The sequence below is a fragment of the Myotis lucifugus genome, unplaced genomic scaffold (genome assembly GCF_000147115.1).
Source record: "Myotis lucifugus unplaced genomic scaffold, Myoluc2.0 scaffold_0, whole genome shotgun sequence".
NCBI lineage: Eukaryota > Metazoa > Chordata > Mammalia > Chiroptera > Vespertilionidae > Myotis > Myotis lucifugus.
Genome location: NW_005871048.1, coordinates 25,601,062 through 25,620,979, shown reverse-complemented (window position 1 = coordinate 25,620,979; position 19,918 = coordinate 25,601,062). Strand labels below are relative to the sequence as shown.

General features: G+C 34.9%; 1 protein-coding gene across 1 annotated transcript in view; it reads right to left on the bottom strand.

Moving 5' to 3' along the window:
* The window catches only part of MCTP1 (multiple C2 and transmembrane domain containing 1), a 301,653-nt gene that overhangs the window by 141,142 nt on the left and 140,593 nt on the right, over nt 1-19,918 (bottom strand). The window contains exons 13-17 of the mRNA XM_023749929.1: nt 14,973-15,075; nt 13,103-13,205; nt 12,671-12,772; nt 12,220-12,294; nt 10,114-10,233 (exon numbers count right to left, since the gene is read on the bottom strand). Of these exons, the coding sequence (XP_023605697.1) occupies nt 10,114-10,233; nt 12,220-12,294; nt 12,671-12,772; nt 13,103-13,205; nt 14,973-15,075 (503 nt within the window). The remainder of the gene's footprint in view (nt 1-10,113; nt 10,234-12,219; nt 12,295-12,670; nt 12,773-13,102; nt 13,206-14,972; nt 15,076-19,918) is intronic.

Below are 19,918 nucleotides of genomic sequence, written 5' to 3'. Positions count from 1 at the left end.
ATATAGATGGTTTAAACTGTTTAAACAACTCAGTGATAATATATGTTTGAAACCTGGGAAATATGTTCTTAATGAGTCTACATTTACTTTTGGGAATAAGTAACTTATACTTCTGAGAGGCCAAATGACATTTTTTTACTTGTCTAAAATGTATCTCATTTAAACACACAGTGCACTCTAAGAGTTCTTTATTATCATACTCAGATCTGCAGTGTTGTGGGAGCTTTAATGTGGTATGACCTCAACTAACAGAAAAATTTATCAAAACATAAGATACACACGTATTACTTAAACTGCAGGGATAATACTAAGCAAAGTGAACACAGATTTACTAATTCAAGGAGGTCGTTCCAGCCCTCCCAAATCAAACAAGAAATACCAACGGTTGGTAGACCAATTTTACACTCTTAGAACTCTATAGAACAATGCCAGGCACTTGGTTTTTCTTAATTAAGGACAACTTGACTTATGAACTTCAGGATATAGAGATGGACCTCTCCCTGTCTTTCTGTCTGTCTCTCTCTTTGCCCTTCTTATCTTCTCAGTGCTGCTGTCTTTGTGGCATCCATTACCAGCAAGTAGGGGAGAAATAGAGTGAGTGTCTCAGTAAGTCCCTTTACCTTTTAGCACTTTAATTTCCTCTACTGTAAAATGATCTCTAAGCTCCCTTTCCCACTGTAGTATTCTACGACTTTATCTGCACCTTTCAAAGCTCCACTATCTCCAGCTTTGTAGGCCCCATGCCTTTGCCGCTAGAAAGGTGCTCTATCTTGAAGCTGAGGTTGAACAGATGTGTTCCACTGGATCTACTTCTTACATACAATGTTCCTATTTTACTGCTAATACTCTAGGAAGGGCTCAATAGGCTTTGTGAGTGCTTCTATGTCATAATCTATGGCATTGCTTTTATGCGGAAATGAGTTCCAAGGTCTAAGCAACTGTCTTACAAACAGACTTTTACCTCTTATTTGGAGTTGGGAGCCCATATGAAAAATATAGGAGTTAGAAATAAAACTGTGGTAGGAAGCTCATATCCTGAGAATTTTAAGTATGAAGGAAACAGTACACACCCAGATAAACTAGTAGCCCCTAGGTTTAAAAGGTCTTTCTTATAAATACCAGCTTCCTAGTTGAGGGATACAATAGGCTTTTGCAATAAAAGAACCAAATTCCATTTGAAATAATTTAAACAAAACCAGATAAGTTTTCATTATTGCCATCTATCTAGAAAAGGTGAACTCAGTTATCTGAGCATCTATATTTATGAATTAATTTTCTCTGAGTAGCAGCCATCACTTTACTAATATCATTTCAAAAATATAACACTTCTTTTACATAACTTCAGTATACTAATTTATGGTAATTAATGGACTGGATTTAAGCCATAGTGATCTATTATTTTATTTTATTTTTTAAATATATTTTTATTGATTTTTTTACAGAGAGGAAGGAAGAGGGATAGAGAGTTAGAAACATCGATGAGAGAGAAACATCGATCAGCTGCCTCCTGCACACCCCGTACTGGGGATTTGCCCGCAACCAAGGTACGTGCCCTTGGACCCTTCAGTCCGCAGGCCAACTCTCTATCCACTGAGCCAAACTGATTAGGACGTGATCTATTATTTTAAATTAAATAAAAAATATTTCTCTAATTGATTAAGGGAAAAATATTCAATTAACCAATATTTTATGACAAATCTGGATGCTCTATTGTATTTGAAACATGTAAGCATTGCCTGAGTCTGCCTGGTAGGAACTGTATAGAATGATATTCATGGAAAATGCAGTAGAATTATTTGTATTTGGTGAAGTGGGATATATCACATCATATATTTACATAGTATTGCAATAGTAGTTTATTAATTCCTACGGGAAACTGGGGGACTGTCATACAGAATAGCCAGTAGAACAGGTATCTTTACTGTTTCAAATGACTTTCCTACTCCACAATCTTTATTCCTGCCCTTCCAATGAAGACCTAATAGGTAATTGAGCCTAATGAAGTATGCTTTCATATCTCTGACATAATGATATGCATTTAAGAATATAAAGATTATCTGTTAGTCATAAATATAGTACAAAGTATGGACAAAGCCCATCAAATCCTCATAATGAGAGAGGTTATATTACTTAGGCCAGAATTAATGTTCACCCCACTTCTTCATCTCAGTGAAGCACAACAATGCACCCATGGATCTGGTGAAAAGAAGAAAATTCTCATATGGGTTTTCATAAGGGGAAGATTTATTTCTATATGAAGCCAAACCAAGTTTTTCTTTTAGTTAGACCCCAATGTAGTCGATGATTTTGTATAGAGATTACAAGTTCTCTTTCTGCAGACTGAATATGTATGTAGACAATTTGTACTGTATGCAAACTATAGTAAATACAAAGTAAATTTTATCATCAACAGCATGAAAGTAAACATAGTTAAACTCACATTAAACTTCATTTAGAGCATGCATTCTCAACGGAGGCTGTATGGCAACCAAGGGTGTAAAAATTGGGTCTTTGAAGAGAGAAAAAAATTTTTTTTTAATTTGATTTTAATATTTTCTTCCCTCACCATTTATCACCACTATACCCTTTTCCAACTCCAACCCCCTGTTCCCGCCACAATCACCACACTGTTGTTCATGTCCATGAGATCTTTCTCTCTTTATAATTGAGAAAAAAATCTTAAAATATCACTATGATTTGTGGCCTTTTGAAACTTAATACTCCTGACTCCTTAGCAGTTAGTTTCTCTCATTTAATTAAATATTTTTTTTTCTCCTTAGATGGAGAATCTGAAAAAAAAGAATTGAGAAGCATTGATTTAAGATTTTAAAAAGCCAAGTGTTATCTTTAAATTTTTTATACTATCCTTAAAATCAGGGTTGACGTTCATTTTTATCCAATTACCTGTTTACACTTGATATGATTTCCATCTTTCCTTGCTTCTTAGCTTTCTCTATTTTGCTCTTCACTTTTTCCCTTTGAGCCTGTAGCTGATGACTGGTGTGAACATGAGAAATGGCCACTCATCTTCACTCTGTTACTGATCTCTAATGTTACACTTGCTGAGTGTTGGACCTCAGTCATCACAGCAAAGCAGAAGTCATAACAAACCCTACTGTGGCAAGACTGACTTCTGTCTTTATATCCAATTCTGACTGTCATGTTAAAATGTGGTAAGATGACTAGAAAAGGGGCAATGAAAAATAGGATCAACTTTCTTAACAACATTTCAGGTTAGCTTCTCACTGGTAAATTAACTCTAATACACTCATAATTCTAAGGAATATCTTTATAACTGGTCAAAATAGAAAAATGGTACAACAGAAAGCATTCTATTCCTATTTCTTAATATTTAGCATAAAAATATGTGGAGAGTGAACGGAGTCTAAAGTATATTAATGACTATACTCCTATTATAATTTAAAATCTTTCAGAAGTGATTACTCTTATTTTCCAAAATTTTACTAACATAAATTATATATTTATTTCATTCATTTAAACATTTTTCTTTGCAAGTCACTTTATATGAAAATATTTTGCAATGGAATATGGCTTGCTAGTTTGTTCAGAATGTATGTCCCTAACACTTTAAACTAAAGCTGGAAGGTAGAAAATTCTTCATAGGTCAAGAAGTTTGCTTTAGGAATCGGGGGATAGATAGTGAGACATCTCTGATTTTATAATTTTATAATTTTTGATCCTTAGTCAATTCTGTTACAAAATATGGACAATGCATTTTTTTTTAAAAAAAGGGTCTTGTAAAGGTTCTGAGGCTGAAAATATGTGATAAGTAATGCAAGGAGGCTGCAAGAGGTGAGGTGAAACTGCAGCCACACAGCAAGATAGGACTACACCCAGGCAATCATGTAAGCATTGCCTGAGTCTGCTTGGTAGGAACTGTATAGAATATTAACTATGGGAAACCTTCATTGCAGATACCATTAAGCTTTATGAGAAGGCTAATTCCTAGATTCTGTATTGTATCATCGTTATTTTGGTGATATCTGTGGTTCATGGTTGATTTTAATGTAGCACACCAGCACTATACCTGAGAAAAAGCGAAATAGTTTTATTTTTTCTCTAAATCACCCATGGAAGAAAATGTCCCCAGATTATAGCATCTTCCTGCTTTAGAGGACAAAGAAGGGGAAGTAGAGATAGTAGAATGTATATGTTGTGCTATAAGAATTAAATTCTTCTTATAAATATAAAATAGAATTTAAAAGGAATAGCTTTTCAGAAAGTGGCTTATGTGATTATCTTTCTCCAAAGAGCAGGAGACCGTTTTGCTGATATCTATTAAAATAAATTTTAAAAACGCATTGGCATCATTTAAAGAGAACTAAGCAGTGGTTTGAGGAAGTGCCGTATCTGTATATATAACAGCCACAAAAACAAAACAAAAAAACTATACATTTATTTTTTTTAAACACTATACATTTAAATAGATCTCCAAACTGAACTAGAACATCATTCCTCAAAAAGGATTAGAGAAATCTAGTCAAAATGCTTTGTTCTTTTAATATCTGATTTGCTACATGTCCTGATTCAGGGCTGATTGTAGCTGATTGTGATCAACCCTAAAACTCAATTTACTTCCAGATTGTGGTTTTAGATGCAATTGTAAGGATTTATATGCAGTGCTTTGTGAGAGGCACCAATTAAGCAAACCTAATTTTTCATAGGCCAATATTTGAAAAAAAATTATTCTAATCCAGGTAAATTTAAGGAAAATGTATATTTTGAGTATCAACTTGATATGCCAGCATATCCATATTATTTGGGCACATAATCTATTACTGAAAAAAATTGTAGTACTATAATCTTCTTGGTGTCAATAATCTTTGACTTTGTAAAAGAAATTTTAGGCAACTTTGGAGGTATACTATCTTCTAAGTCAGTGAATTTCTATATAGGCTTTTTTTCTTTCCTCACACATTTGTGAAGCAATGTTTAAAGTACCTTTACAATTTGTATACATCAACTTGGAAGTATTGTTTAATAAACCTAGTAAGTGTTTATGTCAGCGGAAAACATAAATGAAGAAGGGCTTCGAAGTTTAGATTTACATAACTTTAGGAAAAATCAACCATGCAGGGGTAGGACCAACAGTTATAGATCATTTTGCTTTAGTACTTTTTTCTTTGATTTTCAGAGGTCCTTCTGCTTTGTTATTGTAGGGAAGTAACAAAAATTACATCTGAAATATTTCCAGTTTTTCTGCTAACCCTAAAATAAAATTGCAGCAACAACAACTTAAAGTTTCCATTATAATCATTTGAAAATTGCTAAGGACTTGAAGCATAATTTTGTTAGTGTGGTGTTACTGATGTCTCTAAAATTTTTAAGGTAGAAATTTCTATTGCAAGACTAAGGTTACCTCCCATATGTAGTACAATCACCCTAAATTGCTCAGTAATATTAATGCTAAGACAGGAACTACAGGTGACATAGGCATGCCTTTGTTTTCCCATTGCTATTTCTCCTTAAAGCGATGCTCCCTTTTTAGTCACTGAACATGAAGGCCAGTTAAAATGTCCTTATTGTTTGTAATAACTTTTAGAAAAATTCGTATGTTGTTTACTAGCAGCGGGCTTTCCACACAGGAAGTAGGATAAGGCATCCTTGGGGCCTATTGCCTTCAGAGCATTATATCATATCCCATCGCCTCTGCGAGTCAGTTCCTCCTCCTCTGCTTGTGCCTCCTCCATTTTTTAAAAATCATTGGGCTACACAGAGCTGCCTCATGTCATTCTTTGCATACACCATCTCTGTTTTTTCTCTTTTGCTGCACAATGGCCCAGCTTTTCAGCTGTCCCGAGTGCAATCCTTTACTAAAATGGGGATTGAATGAAGGTGGAGCACAAATTATCTGGAAGCAAAGGAAAACCAGGACTTTGAAAAGGACCCAGAAAGGCACGAGTAATGAACCAGAGTGGCCTCGATGAATTGCTGGAGAGGGAATTCTCAGTTTTGACGCAAAAGGAGCACACACATGGAGACCAAGGAAAACCTAGCGAGAGAAGCTCAGTGTGAAGCCTGCCTCGTGGGTTGGTCAGGAGAGAGGGTTAAAGCCAGTAGCCCTCCAGACGGGAGCAGAAACAAATGTGTTTTATGAGTAACAGTAAAGCATTCAAACACACCGTGTTGGAGCACAAGGTACTTTGAGGAGTTGACATCCCTTCATAATTCATGTTCATTGTTCCTCTAAGTAAAATATGTGTCTCCCTGTAGTTATTCTGTTAGGAACTGTACTTTCAAGGCAAGAGGACATTTTTGATAATGCACATCTTAAACTTTTCATTAAACTACCAAATTTAAATTCTACCTTTTTGTGCACTCTGACATTTTTGTCTGGCATTTTCATTAATTTTGCGACATACATAAATGTAGCTGAAATGTTAACTGATCAATACTGTGTCTCTCTCATGTAGCACTAGCACTCCGCTCCCTAAGGACCACACAGCAGAACAGAAATTAAATGTGTAAAATATCAAACGTTAATGTTAAACACAGCGGCACTTACTGTATAATGACAGAAAAGGCTAAAACAATTCCAAATGGACAGATGGTACCACAAATTATCTACAATCACATTTAAAGATTAAAGTTTGTCCTGTAAAATAATTCTTTGACGCACAGTGAAGTGTGTCCTTTTACTGATAGCTCAGTTGTCCAATTATTTTTGTGCTCATTACAGTGAGAAATGACAGTACTGGAAAGAGAGAATGCGCACTCTTTTTTTCACCCCATGTTGCACCCACTGACATCCATAAGAACACAAATGTCTGGTCAAGAGCCTGATGAAAATTAGGCCCAGTGTATGAGACATTTCCACGTCTGCAGTAGATGTTTCCAAAAGACAAGCCGGGCCTTCTGCGCCACATCCGTCTGTGTTCGCTCTCAGGCATACAATATTCATAGTGAAATTTAAAAACCTAATTCACAGCACAAAAACAAGGACAGTCCCAGGAACGTGTTTGCTTATATTTTCCCCATCACCTTCTAGGCCGATTTCAGCTCCCAGTATCAGCAGCTGGCTTTGAAGCTTCCCCACAGCATATAGGCACAGGGCTAAAGAGGCCAGGGCAGCTCTAACCCCGCGCTTCTCACCCTCTGCACTTCACTTGACGTTAGGACAAAAAGTTATCGTTTTTCCATTTTGATTTCATTATTCTACTTTTATTTTGGGTAGTAAATTAGAAAAGAAGAATAAAACAGAGTAGAAAAAGGGCACTTAAACGTTATAAAGTTTACTGATCTGGGCCTAAAACCAAGCCACATAATGGTACAAATGCACATGCTCCACGAGGCAGCTGCATTTATGAAAAAGTGGGCCAAGTGGAACCAATATTATAATAATAGACTCATGATCCAGCCACAGGGAATGATGGGAACAATATGCTTGTAACAATGGGGTGCTGCTCACACTCTTCTCCTAATGGAAAGCAGTTCTTTTCAATAAACTGTGCTAAAAAGGCTCTGGTTATGCAATGATATCCTTGAAACATTTCATTTTTAAGTACTCACATCATTAAATATCTATAAGGTAAATAAAATCCTACAAAAGTTTTTTTTTTGAATTGTTGTAACACTAAGATTACACAGTACATTTTAAAAATTTCTTTTAGAAAGAAAATAATATCTGCTGTGTGAATTTGACCAATATATTTAACCTTTCGGTGCCTCTGTTTTTTCTTCTGTCTATTGGAAAATAATAGTATCTAACTCATAATAAGGAAATATTAAATTGATTAATGCATAACAAGCACTTTCATGTATTAGTGCTTGAAAAACAGTTCCCTGGCACATAAATGCTTAATAAACATTAGTTGTTACTATTATATAAGAATCTTTTTGCATCAGAATTAAATCTGAGGTTAAAATAGATGATTGATAGATTATAGAATAGTTTAGAATATAAAATGGAAGGTCTAGGGAAAATTGCTACAACCATGAAGCTATGTCTTTCATCATCTAATAAGTAGCTTTATTAGAGCAAACCCTTATTTATCTGGCATCACTGAATAAAGAGTTTCTCCACTGGTTCATTGGTTGGTCGATTGATTTAGACAGCCATTTTATAATAGGAGCCTACTAAATGCAAGATACTCCATAGGTGATGGTGGAGTACAGGTGAAAAAGGCAGGGTGCCCATTTTCATGGAACTCTCAGTTCAGATCTTGATAAGTGAAGTTTGGTTTCGTTATTTGTTGTTTTCATCACATTCAACAGAATGTAATTCAGCGCTTTTTATTTTCTTAAAATGAAACAGTTAATATTATCGTTTCTTCTCAAAAGTACTCTTACTGTGTGTTCTCATATTAGTTTGGCCTTTTTTTCATCATCGTCAGGAGTCCCTTTTCCTACCTTTACTGTGCCCTCCCTCCCTTTTTTGCAAGCATCTTGCACTCAGCTTGCTTCACAAGCTGACCACCAGCTAAAAGAGATACTACTTTTCTTATGCAGTGAACTTTGACCCTCCTACAGTGAAATCATTCAAGTATTATCATGTACATATACCTAAGTTTCTCAGAATTTTGGTGTCTGATTTTTTTTAATCAGAAAGAAGTTTTGAACAAAGTCTGCCATCTTGAATTCACTGCACATGAGTGACATCTAGAAGCCAGATGAATTTTTCTGATGACTTACAAAACACATTGTAAAGCTAAAGTGTTAAAAAGGAATGTTCCTCAACAAATTATATAATTACATAGATTTCTCTATTTTCCAATTTTGTAAACAGCTATGAGGGAATGACTTTGGAAGGAGCAAATCACAGATAGCAGCATAATATTTTGTTAGAATATTGTGTCTTTGATAAGGTGCCATGGAACTTGCACGTAATAGCATAAAATATACAAAGAAATTCAATGTCATTTTTCCTCATTTATGTCAAAGTGCCTCTATGATAGAGAAAAATCACAATTAAGTTTGTTTAACAGTAACCCCCCCCCATGTACTTTATATGTGAAAGAACTAAATAAAAGAATATTGAAAGAGCAGTTTCCTTTCTAAAACTTTTACGATGATGACAATCTCTTTCTTTAGAAGACAACAACATGTCTATGGGAAGCAGGCCGCCTAACTTTCTGGTAACTTACAACATAAAGGGACATACACACTCTTTGTTCCATGAGCTCAGACATTAATGAAAGTCCCATACAAGGCCTGAAAGGAGGACAGAGCTCAAAGTACTAAACAGATGTGCACACACTCATTTGAATGGTAATACTAAAATGTTGATTTGTTACTATAATGAAGGCTCTTCATGTAAACCCCATAATAAAGTCATATTCTGCTAAACTGGCAACTATAAGGAAGCATAAGGTCTTCATATTCTAACAAATATGACAATAAAATAAAGGATTTCAAAAGAAAAACTTCACTTAAACTTCAAACTGAAATCCTGAACAAGCAAAAATAATATGAAAGCAGAAAATTCCCGCTAAAGCGCAGAGGAAAGAATTCTTTTGGATTTTCTAGCTTTGCAAGTTGGTCTCCTCAGCAGTTTTTAAATAACCAAAGTAAAAGGCTACAAGATGAACATTGTTAGAGGACTATTTGGATCTATCAAATTCTCACTGGTGCCTTTCTGAAGACTGGAAATCTCAGAAATAATAAAATTCCGCTTACATAGGTCACATCCACTTCCAATTGATCCACATATTAAAGTATCACCAGCTAGCATTCTACTGTCAATCATTTCATATTTTGAAAAAAAATATATCTATAGAATGAATACAATTAAAATGAGCATGGTCAAAATTATATTAATTTTTTTAACACCAAGGACTTTTCTTGGCTCTGCTATTAGGATTTTGGATTATGCAATCTATAAAATTTTACTTTTTAGCTGTCGTGGAGAAAATTATACATTGGCAGTGGAGATGTCTTGTGTTCCGGAAGTCTGCGGGGGGAGGGGGGTATTCTTGGACTCAGACCTTGAACAATCCATCAGGTTCTGCCCACGGCAAATCTGTCCAGTCAAGTCTTAAAATAGGAGTTTTAAAATGGCCACATCAACATAGCTGTTACTATAGCCACAGAAACATGCAGCTATGATTACTGAATTTAATGAATAACAATGTAAGTAATACAGTATGATCATACCACAAAAGCAGCCAGGCTCCTTGGGGGTGAGTCCCAATCAAAGCAACTATTAACGTAGTATGCAGCATTTATAAGCACCATGACACAGCGCTTCGTTCTGATAAAGTTTCTTAGTAGCAGCTGTAATGAAGATGAGATATTATTAGAAATTACAGGACTAAAAACCATCAGATATATTGCAAAGTCTTCAAGCTTACTGTGATTTTCAAAGGATTCAGAAAGTTAATAAAGTTGTAAGAATATACCAAGCAGTTTGGCTCATGAGTTAAAGGGAAAAAAGTATCTCTGGAGGAAGTGGGAAAGACTGAATTATAAGAGCAATTTCTTAGCTAAATATATTTCTTTAAATAATATTATCAGGTAGGATGGACTACCTTTGTTCAAAAGAAAAAAAAAATCTCCAAAGGATTCAAAACATTTTTTGCTACTTACTGCAAACCTTAAATATATTGTTAAGCTCTTAAATCTTGTTGAGATTTAAAGATTCTTTAAGTGCTTTAATTTCAGGCTATTTCAAAGTGAAATGGATAACTTGGAATTTTTTATTTAGGGTCTTAGAGAAAAATCCTGCCAAATATTGCTTTATTATAGAAAACACTTTCCCCCCCTACCATTTTAGTAGGATTCTCCCTTTCTTACTATCATATTCTCATTTTTCTCTCTTTCCCTCCCTCTCTCCTATCTCTATCTTTCTCTTTTCTACAATATATTTAACCTTTATTTTCGTATAATTTTGGAGTTAGGGAAAATTTTATGGCAACCAAGTGCTTTACAAAATCTTTTACTAAAAAAGATATATAAGAATTGACATAATTAAAATTTTAAATTAAGGCATGACTATAATTATAAAAAGAACAGCCCATATACTAGATGTTGTTCAAAAATTTATCTACAGCTATGTTAATAATTAGAATAATATGTATGCAGGTTAATATTTTGTTACTTCCAAATGTACTTCAATGCTGATCTGGTATTTCAAAGTAGCAATGTAAAGTTTACTGAGGCCATCTGGAAAAATATATATGTGTAAATATAGATGCAAGTACATGCATACCAGCTTTAATAAGTTATTCAAATTCAAATTCCTTTCAGTCAAATTTAAGAGTCTCCCTACTTGTTTTCCTTCTGGGCCCCAGATCACTTACTTTAAGAGCTACTTTTATAAATTTTATCTATAATTATGGAAAAATATAATCTCTATTTCTATTTAGACAGATATTGAATTTGTCTCATATATTGTCTTTAAACAACCTGAAATCCCACTGTTTATGGTGACTGATTTGATTAAAAATAAATTTTTTTAGTCTTCTAATAGCACAAGAAATTATTAAATATTTTAACACACACAAATAAGTTCTGCAAACTTTATAGACATATCAAATTCATTTTATTTTAGCTGTGTTAGTTAAAAGTAAACATTTTTAAAGGGGTTGCTTAATACTCTTTCTTAAATTGATTCAAACCTGATTTAAAACTATAAGTCTAATTACAAGCTATCAAGCCTAATTTAAAATTTCTTCATGACAGAAAAATCGGAGTCCCTGATTTTCTATTTTCTTAGCTGAAAATGTCAATAAAAGTTCACTTCAAAAAGATCATAGTCAAAATCTAATTAAGAAGGTTTCCCTTAAAAGATGGAGCCCCCTCTCCTGTGGATTAGAGGGAAGAGCTTTATGCTGGGCTCGCTTTACACACACCTGCGTCGTACCTGTGGGTGGTCTGGACATATATTTGAACCTTAGCTTTTGGTGTTCTCATTTACACATTCCATGGCAATCAAATTGTATTTTATGTTCAAAATGATCATTCTTTTGCTAATGCATGAATACATATCCATTCTATGCAGTGTCTACAGTATCCCCTTTCCTTTTTGACCACCCCCATCCCACTTATTAGTTTGGTATTGCCCTTGTTTGATCATTTCAGGAAAGGAAGGGAAGAGAGAAAAAGAAGGAAAAAAAAAGAAAGTCATTTCACATAAGTAGATGTTAAAAAATTGTATAGCCTTCCCCACCTCCATACCTCCAAAGTTTATTTGAATTTAGTTAGATGTTTTACAGATTAATCAGGTCTTCCCAGAGGGATTAATCTTTCCTTGCTTTTTACCTGTTTAGAGAGTCTGTTTTCCTCTTCAATGTACTTCTGTTCTTTGGGTATTAATGTTCGTAAGCTGGCTTTCACCTATACATCAACATAATGTGTCTGTTATGGATTAATATAGTACAAATGTTTACAAGTTTTTCATGCAGTTCAATTTGCAATAGTTTCTAAAGTTTCAAAGGCCTGGCTGCTGTGCTCATAAAATATAAATGTATACAGTGGCACATGCATGCACATTGCTTACGCAGGCAGGCAGCGGCCCCAGTTCAGCCGTAGCAGCAGCCGCCAACATAACAGAAAGTGTGGGTGTGCCAGGCAGTGGCAGAAGCGTATTCTCCAGGATACATCAAGGTTTAGAGAAAATGAGGAATGACAGAAATTCTCTACAAATCAGGAACAAAAGCTTTCATGAAACTGAACTCTTTAGCAGTACAAAAAAGCCAAAGTTAAGACTTACAGCATTAAAAATCACATCTATTTCAAGATAGATGACCCCCTTTGTTGGCCCTGTCAGCTGCTTGTTTTTCAAGACGTAGGCTTTCTGTTCACCATTTTGAATCTGCGGGAAAAGGACATGACAGCCGTCTGTCTCACGGTCTCCACTGAATACACTCCCTCGGTGACCTTTGACCCCCAGCTGCTGAAACTGACAGAGAACCCAAAACAACTGTGGCAATTCTGACAAGTACCTGTTCATTACCAGGATCAAGTCTGTCAGGAAAAATTAACTATCATGGGATTCAACATGGCCGTGAATTGAGTATGTTAAAATTTTTAGTGTTCTTATTACAGACCTTGGTTGAGAAATGACAGATATAGAGCTGACGGGTTTTTTTTTCTCCTTGAGCAAAAGCAACACAGAGCAGTGTGTCAGGTGCATAAAACTTACAGACAGCAATGGTATAGCAACTTTGCCCAGAAAGTCAGCACTTCGATCCCGATCTTCATCATAAACTGTCACTTCAAGAACTGAATGGATATCTTTAATGTTGCTGCATAATAAACATACATAAGGAAAAAAAGACTTCATCAGTGGAGAACAAGAATAAAAATGCTTTTGAAAATTTAGATAGCTCCAGCTGATTCTGTGTGTATATGTTTTTATGTATGCTATTTGCATACACACATACACAAGGTAGTTTGGTATGTGATAGAATTTCCCACAATGCACCTTAGTAGACTACAATGATGGTTCTATTATCTGGAATTTTGAGCACCAACAAAATTTCAAGTTATAATTCTTTAATGAAATATAATTTTCCACCTGGATGGCCACAGAATAGATTATTATAAAGACAACAACAAACCACCAATGTGTGGCACTGATATTTTTTAGACTTTTATTTCTTCTCATTATTGCAATAATTTCTATCTTCCTATTACCCTACATAAAACACCATCAGGTTTGATATTAGCAAGAGTCACAGTATAGTTAATATAATTTTGTGTGTTTTTTAAAATTATAATAGGACATCTTTTTGTTTACAGCTCTCATGAAAACATTGAGTTATTTCTGTTGGGTTTATAGTAAAAATTAACTAACACAGAAAACAGAATGGAGAAAATGTAGCACTGATAGCCACTGTACCACCCTAGGATTTAGAAATTAAGTAGTGTTCCATTATGTTCCAAAGACAACATTTGTTAATAAACAACTGTGCAAGCTCTTCATATTTTTGTTTCTGGAAAAATAAGCCCCAATTGTTGACAGCATTTATTCTCTGATCAAACTGTTTACCAAGAAAACATGCATTAAGAGAAGACAAAAATGAATATATTCATTACTGAAAGACTGCAACCACATGTGAGAAAAGGCTTTATCGGGGCACAATCAATTAATGGCTTTGATAATAATCAAACCTATTCATTCAATTATGCATTCCAGAGAAAAACACTCTCCACAACCTTCTAAGAAGTACAAGTCTCCTGACCAGGGCTTTCATCTTTTATAAAAATGAGGAATTCCTTAAAGATAAATTGGTCAGATAATTAAATTTGATTAGTTACTGGTTCTTAAGCAGAGACATTATAAGACATTAGTAAGGAATTTAGCAATTTTTCAAATACAAAAAAACCCCAAAAAACAAAAAACACCCTATGCTAGAAAACTTTTAAGAAGCACTTCTTTTGGAGTTTTCCTTTGTTCAGTTTAAAAGCCCAGTTTAGGAACAACAACAACAACAGCAGCGATTTTAGGGGATACTATAGTGTAGCATTGGCAGCTTTTACAGGACATAATCAAAATGGCTTATAAACTTTTTGAAACAAAAGGAAAATTAACTCATAGGGTGTTTTGGTACCTAGACAAATACTTAATATTCTTATTGTGCTAAAATGCAACAAGCCAAAACTAAAGCATCTGCCGAATTGGAGACGGGATTGTTTGCTGATTTGAGCAATGGAACAAATAGAGCTTTGTCCTCCTTGGTGTCAGTGCAATCCAGGAGAATTTCAATAGAAAGTATAAAAGGAAGAAGCAGTATGGCAGTTCAGTTAAAGGGAGCAAAATCCTTAGTCAAATCATATAGAAAGCACAGTTTAAAAAAAATATCTGTGAAAACAAAAGAAAAATGGCAAACCCTTTCCCCAGGTTTCACTATCAGAACAGTGATGCAATTATGATATTCATTGTTGCTAGCAAAGGCAGCCCAGATGCATTGAGCTGTTAATCGGTTAAGAATAAATGTACACACAAAATCTCAAAAATAAATATCATTTGGCACCATTTTTTAAATAAACTCAAAGTAATTACTACTTACAATGTGAAGACTTTGTTCCACTCAGGATTGAGATTTTTGTAGACAGTATGTGTTAGAAGCCTGTCATTGTTCAGTTCTACTACACAAAATGGGTCACTTTTACCTACAAGAGATTTGGGGAGAACATTTTTAGTATAAATAGCACCCACAGCTCAGAGTGTCACAATCATGACTACATCTCTTTTAAACAATTTTATAGAACACAAATAGTGAGGTACAATTTTTGTAAAAATTAAAACAACATCAAAATAGAGTTAGCTGTAACTGGATGATGTTAACCATTGTGACTCAATGAAATTTAGAACCAGAAAAAAAAAGCAAAAGAAAGCAAATTATATAACTGATAGTATTTCAATTTATAATTTTTTACAAAAATAATAATATAATGGCTAATTATGATGCATGCCCATCCCCATGTCAGTTTTTATTTAATTATATAGTGACCACTTGAAAGGTTCAGGCCCTCTCTTTTTATCCCATATATTTTTCAACTTATCTGACTAACTTGTAACTTGTAACAGACTTTCTAAATAAGTTGATTTTGGAAAAACTGTTATATTTCAGAATTATAACTTTTTAATCTAATTTAAGATTCTCTTCTAAAATATCTAAGGCATCACAAGAAGGTAAATTAGACCCCTCTGAGGCAGAAAAAAAATTGGTTATTTAAAACTTAACCTTAACAACCAATCCACATTGTAAAGAACAGTATTTTTATTTCTTTTGTCCACTGGAGTAAAGGATTTGGAAGTTATCTGTTTACAGCAAGTCTGTTTTTCCATACTCAAATATCGTCCATTCAGCAATTATATTATGTGATGTCCTCAATATTTTGTAATGTCACGAGCTGTATTATAAGAACTCATAAAGTCAGAGGCTCTATGGGGGCAGCATTAATGATATTACTGCAGCATGTAATTTGTTTGATACCTTATACAAATGACAATGAAATCAATATTTGGACAAAGCTGTTCAGAGGTCATATTTTTTAAACTACAATATTGATTTAGACCACATAAGAGGTTAATGTGAATATTATTAACTTTAATGATAAAGAATAATTGTTTTAAATGAATTGTGAATTGTAGTCACAGTAGTTTACACTTCTGCGAAAGCTTAAATATCAGTGAAGATTTTCAATTAAATTTTAATAGGAAAGAATTCATTAGCTATCAGTGACAGATAAGCTATGTATTCCCACATAGCAAGGTATTTACTTTCCATGTTATAATTCTTAAAATGAGCCATACAAACTTTGACTCATCTTTAATTTAATTTTACATTAAAAAAGAGATTTAGTATATGTGTGTTATCTCAGTGGCCTCACATACCCCAGGATAACTGCATAATTTAACATTATAGTAGTCTTCTCAATTTTTGGTCTTGCGAATAATTTTCAATAAAGACTAGACGACTGAAGGTCTCCAAGGTCTGGTGTGCATTTTAGCTGTGGTTTAGGATGTTATCTTTTTCCCCCACCTTCATTCCTTTTGCCCTACCTGCAACCATAGTCACACACCATGGAAAATTGTATTAAAAAAGAATATTTTATTCATTAAAACACATTGTAATAAGTTTTATTTGGCACATGAACAACTTTATTTTCTCCCATATACTTCATGTACAAGCATAAAAATTCCATTCAAACAGTTCTCAAAGCCTTACTTATTCTTAAGGGTCATATGAGGTATCGTCTTTCCACCTAGCTTTGTGAGTACTGACTATAGTATAAACAAAAGAGCAGAGAATATAAACTACAACCTCAAATAGTTTATAAAAGTGTTGGAAGGTTAAAACATACCTACTATAACAATGAGAGAGAAAATTAAAGCCATGTTTATGATAGAATTCCTTGTCAGAAGAGAAACTACTTCGCTTTAGACAAGACTTTAATTAAATAATTAGCTTTGGAAGCATATACTTAAAAGACAAGTGTAACTCATACTCTTTCTTGGATCTCCTTTGATTTTTTCTCATACATTAATGTTAATCTTAATTCAGTAAAAAAGTTATATAAAGATAGCAATTTGGGGTATTTTTTGTTCCCCCATTTTCACTTGTTTTACTTCAATTACTCTTCTGGCTCATTTCACTTGGTATTACTTGCCCTCAAGTGATAAGCAACATGCAATAGATTCAATCAAAACTGCACCACCTCTCCAGTAGCAAAACACAAGACTAACTCCACAGACCAATATCTGTGGAGAAAAATGTACTTTAAACATATACAAATAGAGGTTGAAAATATTCATTTGATTTTTTCACAGGAATTATATTCAGTTGTATACAGAGTTTTCAATTGTTTTAATTTACCCTATGGAAATTCTTGTAAATCACTACCTTCTTTGTTACTGTATCTTTATTTGGTGACAAAAAGAGATCTGGAGTTAGTGATTGGCTAAAAGATCTTAAAGAAACTAAATCTGTTCTTAATGTTTAACACTTCCCACATCTTGTTAAGAAACAAATATATTTATCAAACCCTATGCCCACAAGGCAGTGGCTATTCACATTTTCTTAGTTGATTATTTCTCAAAACTATTCCTAGGGAAAACCAATATTAGTCATCTATCATCACATTACTTAACTCTCTCAGTCACTCTTTTCTATTGGAATAAAGGTGTTAAAGTAAGAGAGCCAAAAATAATTTGAGCACCTATTGATGCACTTCTCAGTCATTTTGCTATTCTAATTCCCAGTGGCATGCTATCATTATCAAAAATATTGTCCTATCTGCATTTATCTTATAACTTGAAATGGGTAAGCAATACAATTTTTAAGAGGCCATGTCATTAGACACTGTGGAATATAATGGTACTTACATCTTTTATTAAAAAATATATTTTATTGATTTTTTACAGAGAGGAAGGGAGAGGGATAGAGAGCTAGAAACATCAATGAGAGAGAAACATCGATCAGCTGCCTCCTGCACACTCCCTACTGGGTATGTGCCCGCAACCAAGGTACATGCCCTTGACCGGAATCGAATCTGGGACCCTTGAGTCCGCAGGCCAATGCTCTATCCACTGAGCCAAACTGGTTAGGGCAGTACTTACATCTTTTTAAGAGAGTCTTTGCCTAAGATAGAGCAAATTCCTATTTAAGATGGCTTTAATTTACACTGATTTTTCTCAATCTAAAATCCATCATTCTTAAGGTGCTTACAGTTTTATGAAAGAATGAACTCTGGTCATTGACATGAACAATCCTGGAAAGTTCTGCCATTTTACTCTTCTCTGAAACTTTATTTTCAAGTTTAATACCTTTGGTGTCTTTCCAGAGCTTACAGGTTAAAATCCACATTGTATGGCATGGGAGATAGCCTTTCAGTCTTACTTTCAATCTCAAGATCTTACAGCCCCTCACTTGAGCTACACCACACCTTTCAAAATCTCAATCACTCCATGTTCTTCCAAGAGCACTGGGCAAGAAACTGAAGTTCAAAGTGGGAGGCCAGTGGTCTGGGGGGAAAGGCCTAAATTTCAGAGGCTGAACAAACGGATTGAACACTAACTCCATGATCCTGGGCCTTTCCCTTATGGAAAAAGTAGTGACAACAATGGCTCTTTGCAGAGATAATAGAATATAACTAGCAGAATGTCTGGCACATTGTCAGGGCATCAATAAATAAGAGCTTTAAGTAGTCTTTTGAAGCAGAAATATTTAAAACACAAAAATGTGCCTTAAAGTACAAAAAAATAATAGGGAATAATTCATATTTTGAGTTAAATCTCCTACTCTAAAGAGTAAACATTTATAAAATATTTTACAAAAAAATAGCTAATAAAGAGCAGTTGTAATGCTTATTATTATAATAATTGCAAACATTTACTGGGTTTTATATTATTATAAGTCCAATATTATGTGTTATGTTCATTTGCTTGAAGATTTTATGACTGCTCCATGGGAAAGGAACTTTTACTATCCCCATTTTACACATGAGGAAACCTAGGCTGGGAGATTACGTAACTCACCAGGTCATAGGTTATAAGTAGTGGAGCTGTTTTTTAAACCCGGGTCTATCTGACCCGCAAAGCCCTTGCTCTATCCCTATGGTCCCTGTTTCCTACAATGAAATATATTTAAATGCAAGTCACTAGGTAAGACGTTTCCAAATATCTATGTCATAACTTAGTAGTTAGTAGGCCACACACAGGAAGAACTGGCTAACATTTTTATCATAGACTAGAGGCCCAGTGCATGAAAATCCATGCACTGGAGGGGGGCGTCCCTCAGCCTGGCCTGCCCCCTCTCACAGTCTGGGAGCCCTCAGGGGTGGGAGGCAACCCAGCAATCAGGGGAAGGCGACACCCCCATCACACTTCTGCTGCTGCCACTGCCGGCAGCACAAGCCTTGGCCGGCCCTGGTTACCTGAGCCTCAGGTGGCCCTGGGCAGCTGGACAGCCGCCATTGGAGGCTTGCCTGTGCCTCGGGCCCGCCCTGGGTGGCTGGGCAGCTGACATCTGAGGCTTGCCTGCGCCTCAGGCAGGCCGTGGGCAGCTGGGGGGCTGAGGGCAGGTCCGGCTGAACCATGTGCCTGCTGCCCCCCTGGCAGGCTGAAAGGACTGGGGGGACTCCGGCGGGACTGAGAGGATGGGCACCGCCATCTTATGGCTATGGGCGCCGCCATCTTTGTGATGGTGTGACAGTCAATTTGCATATTCCCTCTTTATTAAATAGGATTCATTTATTCAACAAACACTTATTACTTATCATGTATCAGGCAGTATTCTATGTGTTGAGGAGATATAAGTGCATAAAACAATTAAAAAACAACCATGGATACATGAAATTTACCTTCAGAAAGAAGATAGATAATGAATAATATTTTAGAGTGTATTATAAGGTGGTAAATACTATAGAGAAAAATAAAAATAGAAAGGATGATGAGAAGTGCTGGTATGTATGTGCAGTTTTTAAAGGGGCTGTCAAAGAAGGTCTCATT